A 12,070-nucleotide genomic window follows, 5' to 3' on the forward strand; every position below is an offset into this window, starting at 1 on the left:
TTCATCCGCGGTTGACGTGTTCGGAGTTGTGATCGGTGTTTGTGGCCGACGGACGCTCTCAAAAACTTATTCCGATCCATTTTAAAGTCTATTTGTTTTTAGATAAACTAAACTAACAACTTATGGACATAAACTGCAGTACTGTATGGCATATCTATAAGCGCAGGTACTAGGAAAAACTATTTTGTACGTCTGGGTCTGGGCGGAAGGATTTGGTGGTGCGCAACCCGGCAAACAATCAGAATCCTTGCGGGAGTTCATTACCAGTTTTGATTGGTTAAAACTGGTCACGTTGCATGGCAAAATTTGCATGTTGGCCCCTGGTCTGGCCAATGATAATCTCTAAAACAAATGACTCTAGGAGTTGATATGCACTGTTAAAATTAAGAATGTTTTAAAGACCGCGTTGTTCTTCGACCTTAAATGCCCCTGCGGTCGTAAACAGATACTTTGGACGGTACACTTTGATGTTTCCAACAAGGTCAATACACATTGTACTACTAGAATTCGAACGATCGTCTAGTTTTTCTTGTCCTGAAATGACCATAACTGTTCGTCTAGAAGTTCTCTAGCATAAACTTCGACGTGGGTCGTGTGCATCAGACACGGGGCTTAGATCCATCTCCTTGGTTTAAATCCCTTGTATTGCTGACGTTTTTATTCTCCACACTTTAAATAGCCAGTCCCCCATAATCATCATCAACTCGGATCCGTAGAACTCTCGGCTTGACTTCAAGACCTAACTCTTGTCTTGACCATTTGCTATTGATTCTTTTCAATACAACCGCTTTACGTACATGTACTATACTAGTACATTGTATTTCAAAACGCAACATGGCTTCTAGGAACGAGTGACCAAAACGCTTGGGGCTTTCTTTCTTTAAGCTAATTACTGGCTTTTGTTACAGAGGCATTGATTCACGCACGGAAAGGAATTTTGAATGCCTCACCATTGTCGGATTCCATTAGTATCAAATCGGAATGCAGTCCTATTGAGAGTAAAAGATAAACCGGATCCATCTAACTTCGTGCTACAAGTAGCTTCAAAAGAGATGTCCAAAAGGTCTTTGATACACGTACTACCAAGGAGGCGTCACCTCCTATACTACAAATCAATGGGTAGTCTTTGTACTTTACCCCAAGACATAACAGTGGCGTCGCTATTTTACACAAACTATGAACATGGAGGCTTCAACAGACCCCCTTGCTATGAACTAACTGTTCATTTGACCAAAAATCGGCACCTTACCACATGTATACTATAGTTACCGACAAGTATGTACATGCACCTATGCAGGCTCTCAGTGATACCCCAGTAGGGGTGGTTAGAGAGTACGTAAGAAGAAGAAGAAGGCTCGCCGATTTCGGCCAGAAAATATCGTAGATTACAGATGCATTCAATTCTCACTCTTTGTTCTAGTATCATAAAATGACTCCTGACAAAACTAAAAAGACAGGTTACACAGATTATAACAAGATGAAACAGTGCATACAAACTGTAGCTACACTGGACAGGGTAAACCATCCTTCATTTAAACAAACACACCTTCGTTTCTTTTTTTATACTCAATGGCATGTTGCATTTTATTACACTACATGTACATGTTTCAATTTCCTTACATCCAAGGCTACTGATTCATTGCAAAAATATGTAAAAACAGATTAGCCCATTTTCCTGCACTACTAAACCAAACCAAGCTCGTGGATAAAGTGAATAAGGCCACAGTTTATTACATTCATAGCTGTATGCAATAATTGCTAGCGCTAAGCTTTGCAAGCACCAGAATTTATATATACTGTATATATATATTTATAAATACTTGTATATACATACACCAAAATCAAGTCAAAAACATGCATACATCTACAAGATTGGATTAATTGTAATAAAAGAAATACCAGGCAGACTGTTTCAAAATTCATCCAAAGAGCAAATTTGATAGATATGATCTAAAGAAGTATTTCCATTCATTTTTAATGAGGCAATTAAGTATGTGACCAAAACATGTTTGAATCTCTTTTGGTCAACACCAAAGAAACATTTCCTGCCTCATGAACTATAGCTGTCTGCACTGGTACTCTTTTTATACAACTGACAACAAATATTGTTGATTAAATCTCCAAATCAAAGGAAAACACCACTACTATGAATCATAGACATTGTAATTACAGTGAACTTGTGTAAATGCATCAAAAATTCTTACACCCTTTGTGCAAAATGTGCTGGCAACCTTTAAATGTTTACATGTTCAAAGTCATTTCTTTTTACAAGAGTACAAGGCTTAAGTCCACTACATCTACTAGGATTTGAGATACGTACACCAACAGGAAATGAAGTAAGGATCATTTTATCTCTTTCTCCCTCTCTCTGTCTGAACAAAACCTGCAGCTGTAGCATAGATACAAGGGGTGCTTATATGGCATGTATTTTCATTGCCACAATTGAAAAGAGAACAATACCTAACATCAAACAATAAATTCATAACCCTGATTCCAATACAACTTTACTTACTTACTGATGTCTTAATTTTGATTTTGACAATTTCCAGTCTGGTAAAATTGCTTACATTTGGTCTGAAAAGGCTGCATTTTGACAAGATACTAGTATGCTCAGCTTTTCAAAAAGTGTCGCTGTTTTCTATGGCTGTTTCAATCGGGTTCCACTAGAATGTAAAAAGCATAACAATTTAAATGGCCACACACAGCTAGTACTAGTAGAAATAAACTATAACATGTACATGTACACCTGCTTGACTACATACAATAACAAAACTTTTGAACCATTTAAATGCTACAAAAGATAATTAAGTATGATTGCTCCACACATCACCAACACATTATTAGCCTGGCATGTAAATATACAACGTTTCACCAGCAAAAATGCAACTCCTGTACAATCTCTGATACTAGTGCACATATATAGCTTGCACAGAGCTTCCACTGTTGTCCACATTCAACTCGGTTTCTTTTTAACAATTGTAGCTTTAGCTATGTACATGTTCAACCCCTCTCATCTTGGAGATTTCATTAGGTCGTACAAGACAAGCTACCTACATGTAGGTTCCAGTGTTCATGTTGTAACAGAAGGACATCTGCTCAACAAAGCAGCGGCTTCATCTATGTAGAAATTGCACATGGTGATATCAAATGCCGTAAATTTTGATGGCTCACCAATTCTTTCACATGGTTCTCAGACTCAAAGGACAGGAGGAAACAAGATTGTTGTGAGTTGTTGTTTCAATGTATGCCTGTATCTATATTTTGGTATAGTCGGTATACTTCGGCGTAACACACCAGCTTCACAGGCACGCGGCACTGCAGCAGCTAGTTATATTACACCAAACAACCTGTTACACCCAATCTTTGCACATTGTGTACAAGTTCACAGAGTAGTTAGGAAGGGCTTGTACTATCATACATGTTGTACACTTCTTATGGGCCGACTTTTTCCTACTCCATGTTTCCCTGCTAGTCTTCTCCTTGCTGAGTTGGTCTTTATCAATAAAATTGTGGAAGGGTCTATATAACGTACATCTAGAATGGCTTAACTTTAAGTGAAAGAACCAAGGAAAAATTGGTGGTTTGAAGTTAGATAAACTATTCAGTTGGCATTATTGCACCATGATGGCAAAATCTGTACAGTAGTGACAATGCAGTAACCGCAACATGACAAAAACATGTTGCTCATTCATTATCATACACAAATGTCAAACCACAAGTATTTGGTCTCTAAATTCTGAACAGAAGTTTCAACAATGCCTACAAAGATTAACAAAGTCACACACTAATAAATACTGTAGCCGAAATACCATATGATTGAAAAAAAAACACACTTTAAGCTGGATTACAAAGCATTTTAACAAGCTCTAATATAGGCAACATAATATTTAGCAACACCTTACTACAGCATTTCTTCAGACCCATAACAAACAACTATACCAGTATCCTTAATTGGTCCTGAAAAAAAATTTATACAGCCAAGGACAGCCAACCATGTACAGCTAGCAACTTCTCACCTATATAATCTGAACGAAGGAAAAAAATCCTGGATACAATGGCTAAGGGTGCATGTCTTGTTTCTACATATCTTCTAGTCTTGGAGCATCGTCTTGTGGTGTTCATCAGCCTGTCTTCTCGAGGTTTCTACAGTGGTAGCAGAGGGAAGCTGAAGGATGACATCACAGGTCCCTCACGTTGCCTCCTAAAACATTCGCAGAACCCTGCCATCTTCACGCTTCAACAGGAACCTGAAAAGTTTGTCCAAGATGACACGGTCACATCACTACCGCTTCCTTCAGGGATTTCACCATAATACTTGTACTTTGTTTCTACATACCTGCACCGGACAAATTTTACCTGGCACATCTCCAATTTTACCTGCAGTAACCTGCATATGCATCTGGTATTTCCAGCCCTGACCATACAACATGAGACAAACCATCTCTTTCTGCATCAACTATGTACTAATCAGAACATAACCGAGGGACAGGGTTAACACAGACTTAGTTCATGACGAATAACATGTACTGTACACCAACCCTGTGGGCAACATAAATGTCATTTCAGATAGCATCTGCTTATCTCTCATCAGTGACTGAGAATGAATTAGTAAAAGAGCAATGATGTAATCCTTCGCTTCATCAGATTATACACTTTCAGTCCCTGATGAAAGATAGCAGATGCTGTATAAAACAACTGACTTTTCAGATGTTATCTGAAACATCTGACTTTTCAGAGAATTCATCCATTTTTTTTTATCATGTGCTAATGTAAACAATAGCCTGGGTTGTAACACTCCTGGCTAGTCATTGGTTTACAGCAACTGCAAAGTTCTAGCTACAATTGCAGTCCTGGTGGTGGAAAGAAGATGCCGGTGTACTCTTGTTTTGAATTACTGGAGGTTGTTGTCAGTAATCAGGCAGACACGTCTTTAAGTGCCGGAAAGTTTTCCTTCTTTCATTCAAGGCAGATGCCTTGGCACCTTCATCTTGTTGCAAATTCTGCTGCCTTTCATTGCTGGATTTATTTTATATTATGTAACGTAACCTGGATGTCTTCAAACCTTCATCAATGGATGGAGCTTACCTTTGTCTCCATGGAGTTTGCAGCTCTAGGTTTGCTGGGCCTTCCCCTGATGACAGCATAGCAGAAGACCGTGATGACCATGACAAACAGGAAGTAGCTTGTGTGAAGGAGGTGCAAATTCACCAGCGACCGCTCGCCCTGCAGTCATGCAAAAACAAGACACACCTTCAATACTGTACTTAAAGTGCCTGAAGGTTCTTGTGGTGTCCAACTTGAAGGCCGCAAGAACATTCAAGCAAAGAAACAGTGACAATCCTAGGGAAGGCGAACTGTATAGTAGTGCATGGTTCTAGCCAGTATCCGTTTTTCTGTCTGTTGACAGAATCTGATCATGAGAGAGTAATGCTTCTTGCCGCTATATGTAGCCAATAGCCGCGGCACTTTTGCGGTGAGAACACAATGTTCAATAGATTGGGAGGGGGCAAGGAAATAGACAGAAGAATCCATTGAATCAAGGAGGCGATAAGGATAAGGATGTCAACCCCACTGATAAACCGCGATGAGGAGGGGGATACAAACTTTGGGATTGTGCCACCTACATTGGCTACATACAGCAGCAACAAGCAGTCCTCATACAAAACGTATCAATCGCGTGAGAGCCCCTCAGTTAAGTCTAAGCATATGATCATACCTGTCTGAAGTTAAAACTTTTGATCCAACAAAAAGAACCTCTCTGACCTAGAGCTTTGGACCAGTCACTCTGGTCTTCCTCAGTAGATCAAGGGTTGTAACTTTAAACATGCAACTATCGTCACAGATGAACTTTCACGATAGCACATGACATACCGCTGACATCATGACTGACAGCTCTGGGTTTAAGGCGTGGTAGGCCTTGACAAACACCCCGCTGGGACACCAGTGGTCCTCGGGTGTGAGGGGGTCCAGCGGCTGGATCCACGTGGTGTAGTACACCGACGTCGCTGTGTTGTTGTTGAAGCTGTCGGCGTGGCAAGTCTCAGGTTTCCTGTACGGTCAGATTGGAACACTCAGATATCATCAAAGGGCTCAAAATACTGCATATCTGTACCAGTACAGCTAACATTAAAAATTACCTACTCCAAACAATTTTTCCTGCACTACTCAGAATTTAGGAAGTGAAAATCTGCAAACTTGTTGTTGAAGCTCTCAGTGTGGAAAGTCTCTGGTTTCCTGTGTTATCAGATTGGAACAAAGGAAAGTGATCTTGGTCAAGTTTTAACTATCCAAAGAGCTAATTTTCCACTAGCCATGAAATTTTCCACAAGTGTAACAGAGACGCTATGTACTGTATTTACTGGTTCATTATACCGGGGAAATTCTCTTAGCTCATTGAACAGTGGACCACAGCATAACGTCCCGTCCTAAGGAATGCCATCCTTTCCAGTAGCATACATGCCCAGTGAGATTGAACCCAAAGCCTCTTACTAGTGCAAGAGGGTCGCTAACCTATATGGACTGACTACACACGCTCCTGCACGGAACACAAACTCATATAGTCATACTATCAACAATGTGTGAGTAACCCTTCAGCTATGTGTAACTTGATGCCAGCAACAACAGGCAAATACTTTTTGTGCCAGACTTTTTTGGGGATAGAAGCAGAAGGTGGAACGAGTTCAACTCTACTGGGTCACAATAATTAGAGGATAACAAAGCACTGTTTGCTTGCTAAAGATTTGAGGGTATAGTCTACTTTTTTGTACTTTGGTCAACATAGTAGGGAAGCCAGTGTCAAGCATTTTGTTACCAATCACATACATAGGGTCTGATCACAAGGGAGTGTAAGAGCAAAGGTATGAATAACAAGCTGCTAGGCAGCCCAAAATCTAATCATTTCAAACTCAAAGTCCCATCAAGACCTACCCACCTACCAAGTTTTATGACAATCCATCTTCAGCTTCTTGAGTTATTGTGCTAAACTACATACAATTGCTACCAACCATAAACATATTAAGCGAAGGTAAACAATCACACACCTGGTAGTGGGGAATACAGCTGGTGAGGCGACGAAGGTGACACAGGTTTTGAACTTGGCCACGTTACACTGGCCCTTCTTAGCGCAGTCCTGTGTGCTCCAGGCTGTCGGCAGGGTGAACGTGACGTTGACTTCTTCCAGAGCCTCAGAACCTGAAAGACGAACGGAGTAGGAAACCACATTTAACATCATCAAACACAACAAACACAGTGTTATAGCCAGCCTGTCTTTCTGTCATTTGACAGGCAAAAACTTCCCCCAATCTCTCATCTTTGATGGACAATCAGTGTGCAAGAGATGTCATTAAACTAAGCTTAGACTAAGGGCAAAATTTGCCCCTTAAAATTCAGAAAACAGCATTCAGACGGTCGAAATTTTCCCACAGATGCCCAGACGCCCCTAAGATTGCCGTGCCTCCACTGCTTGACATGATATTATGGCAAACAAAACTGAGATGACAGAAAAAAATTTCAGGTTGGCTAGAACGCTGACTGGAACTGACACCTGTTAACTGCTCAAATATCACTGTGAACCTGAGAATGTTTCAGGCCTGGGTTTACATACCGTGCAGTCCCAACTCCTCCCCTGATATCGTCGCCTGCAGGTGCGTGACGTTATGGGGGAACCCCACAAAGTTCTTCATGGGGTCGAGGGTCAGCATGATGGTGACCGACACGTTCCTCTGGGGTTCTGACTCCAGGATCTCCTTCTCTGGCTTGGAGGAGGGCCCCGTGGTGGTGGGCGTCACGTCATCATCGTAGTGCTTCAGGGTGTCATTGTCCGACACACAGAAATCCATCTTCCCGAAGTTCAGCAGGAACGTGTTCCAGTCCTGGAAGAGACGGACATTCAGATATTAGCGAAATGTTTTCTTTTTTTTCTTGTTCTTCTAGTTTCTGAAATCTGATTCTTCTAGTTTTATGGACCAATCTTGAACTGAAGGGAATACTCAATTTTACATCAATGCATAGTATACTCACTATACTGTATACATTATGGAATACATTATGGAATACGAGGGATGACAAATGTCGGAAAAGACTACATATACATCCTAAGACTGTAAACAACACCTAACACTGTTTGCAAGAAATTGGTTATGCTTAGGTGGAATAGAGTCCTAGAATCATATCCAGTTGCTTGATTAGCTGTTTCTTGGCGTATCTTATTACCTGGATGTCTAACCTTCACTGGCAATATCTAAGAGCCTGAATGTTTCTTCTAAAGAAATTTCCTGGGCTTAAGGCTTAACATCTGGCCAGGCCTGTACCAGTTTAGTTGGAAATGCTTGTAATGGATCATGTATAAAACAATAAGAAGAACTGACCTGTGTGATATCAGGATCTGTGATTTGGTTCATCTTGATGTAGTAAGCCAGGGACATGAAGGCGATGGCCAGCGCGCTCACACACACCATGAACACCACCAGCGGTGGCCGGCTCACCGCAAAACTCTTCACATTCTCCAGAGGTTTGATTGTCATTCTGCAGTCTCTCTATGTAATACCTGCGTGAAAACAGCAATAATATATTTCATCTGTCTGTAACTTATGTAAGCCTGTATAAAACATGTACTGAGTATAAACATACGGCACATGTCTAAAAACCCATTGACCACATGTCCTGCATAAAAGAGAATACTGTGCCTTACAGGTATATTTCATAATTTACAATATGCGAAGAAGCAGTACATCTTACAGTATAGGCTGGAAACTAAGTACAAGCATAATCAAGAACATCCTGTGTTATACAAAAATCTCTCTAGTCCATGAAATGGGTTAATTAGCCGCCTTCCCTCTATAGAGGCTGCTCAGCCAAGTGAGCCATTACGGAGCACTATTTTCTTTGTTTGTTTGGTTATTTGAACCATTGTTTATTACTAATAAGCTCAAATCAGCCTGCAGGCAATCAGGCTAAGCCTAGCGTGCCAATGTACAGGTTTAATCATATTTCAAGGTGTCAAGCCGTAGCTATGATCATGTAAGTGGATTGAACTGGCCTATTCAGTGTTACGCAGCTCATATTTACCAAAGTGTGTTATGCCTTGAGGCAGTGTCCCATGTACCAGTTTTGTGCTACGAACAAAACAATGTTATGACTTCTGGGAAGCGTTGTTCGATTCATGAGGGGGCATCACTAATGAAGCAAACCAAACTGAAGCTGGAAAAGATGGTACCCAGACTACAGAAGAGTCTACAAAACGTATATTTACTAGATTAAAGAAAGATTGGTGGATGTGGTGAGAAATGGTGACTCAAATTAAGTATCCAATTATCCAAAACTGGTACACTGCCACAAGGCACACTTTGAATATCACAGAAGTAATGTTTTGAAACATGAGGGATTAGGATGATTAAGTATTATTTTTAGCAAAACATTTTGACACTGTAAGATTGAGTGAAGAACAAGTTTGGGATTTAATGATGACAAATCTGTATGAAGAATCCAAGCAGGGCAATAATCGCCTGATTTAGTCCACCCACTCACTAACAAGGTAATTCCAGCAATTACTGAAGCAATTTCCTGAAATCGTGCACACACATCTTCTGATGATGTAACCTAAATCACTGCTTTTGATTCTTCAGAGTGTATGCAGCCTGATGTGAAATGCTCGCCATTTGCATGAAGTTTGAAGGACCTATCTTACTATTTTTCTAAACTCGCAGGGTTCTAGCCAGGATTTTTTCATGTAACCTAGGGGCCAGGTACAGAAAGGTAACTTTTGCTGTGCAAGTCACGCATTGAGCTGAAAAATGTTGACCCTCATAACCCCCTGAGATATTATTTCTCGCTTATTAAGGGACAGATTTTGTGAAGTTAAGGTTTTCCCTTTGCTATAGTTTCATTCTAAAGTTACATCTTAATTTCTTTAAGATTTATGAAGGTTCTCCCCTGAAAACATGCTGGTTGAAAGACAGCATAGCGGTCCAAATCACAGTATAGAGGGTCCTTATGTTCAAATAGCCAAGAACTATGCACAGTCACAGGTGATGAACTGAAGTCAGTCATGGCTAGCTGTAATATCACAGTGGATAGGTCGGCATCTTTACAACTTAGTACAAGCTAACTGGTAATACATGTACAAAGAAGGAACCATGCTGCACCAGGTATGTACATGATGACGCACCATTTGAGCTACAGTTACCACCTCATGCAAAACAGGTCACAGCACAACAAACCCTAACAAACCAGTGAGTTCAATCACCACGCCCATTAGCCAGAGTCAAAACATGCATTACCTGGAATTAGTTCGTCCCAGACAACTGAGGTTAACAAAGTTTTGTGCCAAGGACAGAAGGCTTAATAATGGTGTGACTGAATGTTGTTAGTATGTTGTAAGGATAGCCTTCCAATGATGCCATTAATTTGCATAAGAAAGACCTTTACACCATGTTCTATGTCATCAGTACAAAAATGTACATAAATGCAACATTCAAGTTAGTGGAGTTTTTCCTGTTTTGTGGTAAATGTTAAAAAAGAATTGAACTGTTGGTGTTGAATTTAACCACAGAATGTACACAGACAATTTAACACCAGATTGGGTCACAAAATAACAATATTAGCAACTCTTAATCATAAATATGCATTAGTACAATATATGTTACATCAGCATGGAGGTTTTAAACTTCCTTGGTTACATACACATGTCTCTTTTTGGGAACCATGGAAATGCTAGTACATTGTTACACCCAACCTAGGAATGTTGTACTTCATTGCATAAGAATAGGCTAAGGTAACTAAATTATTTACATAGAAATGTAAATGTCCCTCCCTCCCCCTCAAAAAAAAAGACCATGGAATTAGCATACCACTGACCTCATTTTTGTTCAATATTCTTTTTACACATTTTAATTACATAATGAATAGGATAAAATCTTGTCGGACAGGCTTCAATTTACATGTAGAAGGTTTGGCTATATCATATGGCAAGCTCCTCCCCTTTTCTTCATTTTTCTTTGAAAGGACACTTATGATACAACTTCGATGTACAACTTCGGTACCTGTTAGACTAAAATCCACTATAAAACAACACCGAGAGACATCCGAAAGAATCAAGAATTGTCAAAAATAGTCGTGAACATGATTTTTCTGGGTATGATGAGTATTCATGATTTCTTGGTAAAAACAAGGAGGTTTAAAAAGAAGAAAGAAAGTGATGAAAGAAACTCAAAACAAGCAGAACACTTGCAAAACTATCACGACAAATACACGATTGACAACAAAGGAACTTAACCATGTACATGTACGTCCAAAATTTAAGAGGTTAAACATTGAAGTATGGTTTCACGCTTGACTGTACTTCGGATTTTCGTCGTGCTTGCATGGCTACGTGCAAAGGTGTGCACCTCTTCTCACTAGTACACTTACCTTCCAACAGCAAAATTCCGAGTTTCTCCTCCACAAGGTACTAAAACAACACCCTCCGAAGCTGTATCATGCCAGCCAATAAACGTTGAAACATTCCAGACTCTCAATACCGCGACAATGCGTGTAACTTCACATGTTTTCTATGAAGAAATCAAACGACAGATACTTCCTCACACAAAATTCCGCCATTTTTATGTGACGTCGACTTCCCTTCAGGTCATGGGTCGAATATATTTTCCGCAAACACTGCGACAAAAAAATGAATTTATTCCCCTGATGGCACTTAAGTATCGTAAAATTTATGATTCATAGATTTTAGCAGATTATGAGGAAAAAATTTGCGTTCCAGAAAAGGGGGTATGATTTCGCGAAGGCGTGAAAATACGTCATTTGGAGACGACATACATATGCAAAGTATCATGTGGTTATTGACGCATGTGACAAGTGTTGACATGGCTGCCCCGGGCAGGCTGTTCCATCAGTATAACATCCTCCCAATCTGTTCAAGAAATACTTTACAGATTTGTTGCAAATAACCAACCCATGTAGCAAATAATCATCATAATGTCAAAAAATCTATAAGTGAAGATACAAAATATGGCTTTTTGTATGCTAGATACCAGCGTTTGGTTGCAAACCCTTGAAAGTGCGCTCATAATGATAT

General features: G+C 40.0%; 1 protein-coding gene across 1 annotated transcript; it reads right to left on the bottom strand.

Moving 5' to 3' along the window:
* Positions 1 to 3,555: 3,555 nt before the first annotated feature.
* Positions 3,556 to 11,735, bottom strand: LOC109487193 (transmembrane protein 248-like). The gene is made up of 7 exons (XM_019791173.1): positions 11,407 to 11,735; positions 8,367 to 8,545; positions 7,604 to 7,871; positions 7,041 to 7,191; positions 5,872 to 6,049; positions 5,086 to 5,223; positions 3,556 to 4,247 (listed from the first exon to the last, which is right to left on the bottom strand). Exons 2-7 carry the CDS (start codon positions 8,520 to 8,522, stop codon positions 4,230 to 4,232), a joined length of 909 nt encoding a protein of 302 aa, XP_019646732.1. The 5' UTR covers positions 8,523 to 8,545; positions 11,407 to 11,735; the 3' UTR covers positions 3,556 to 4,229.
* Between the last annotated feature and the right edge of the window lie 335 nt (positions 11,736 to 12,070).

This window comes from Branchiostoma belcheri, unplaced genomic scaffold, assembly GCF_001625305.1.
Source record: "Branchiostoma belcheri isolate BF01 breed outbred unplaced genomic scaffold, Haploidv18h27 scaffold86, whole genome shotgun sequence".
In the NCBI taxonomy this organism is placed as follows: Eukaryota; Metazoa; Chordata; class Leptocardii; order Amphioxiformes; family Branchiostomatidae; genus Branchiostoma; species Branchiostoma belcheri.

Bases quoted from the DNA above. Each gene is read 5' to 3' on its own strand.
- LOC109487193 (XM_019791173.1), bottom strand. From the start codon at position 8,522: ATGACAATCAAACCTCTGGAGAATGTGAAGAGTTTTGCGGTGAGCCGG. The intron at 7,872-8,366 runs GTCAGTTCTTCT...CGTCTCTTCCAG, and splicing joins CAGATCCTGATATCACACAG to GACTGGAACACGTTCCTGCT. The intron at 6,050-7,040 runs GTGTGTGATTGT...CTGACCGTACAG, and splicing joins GCTGTATTCCCCACTACCAG to GAAACCTGAGACTTGCCACG.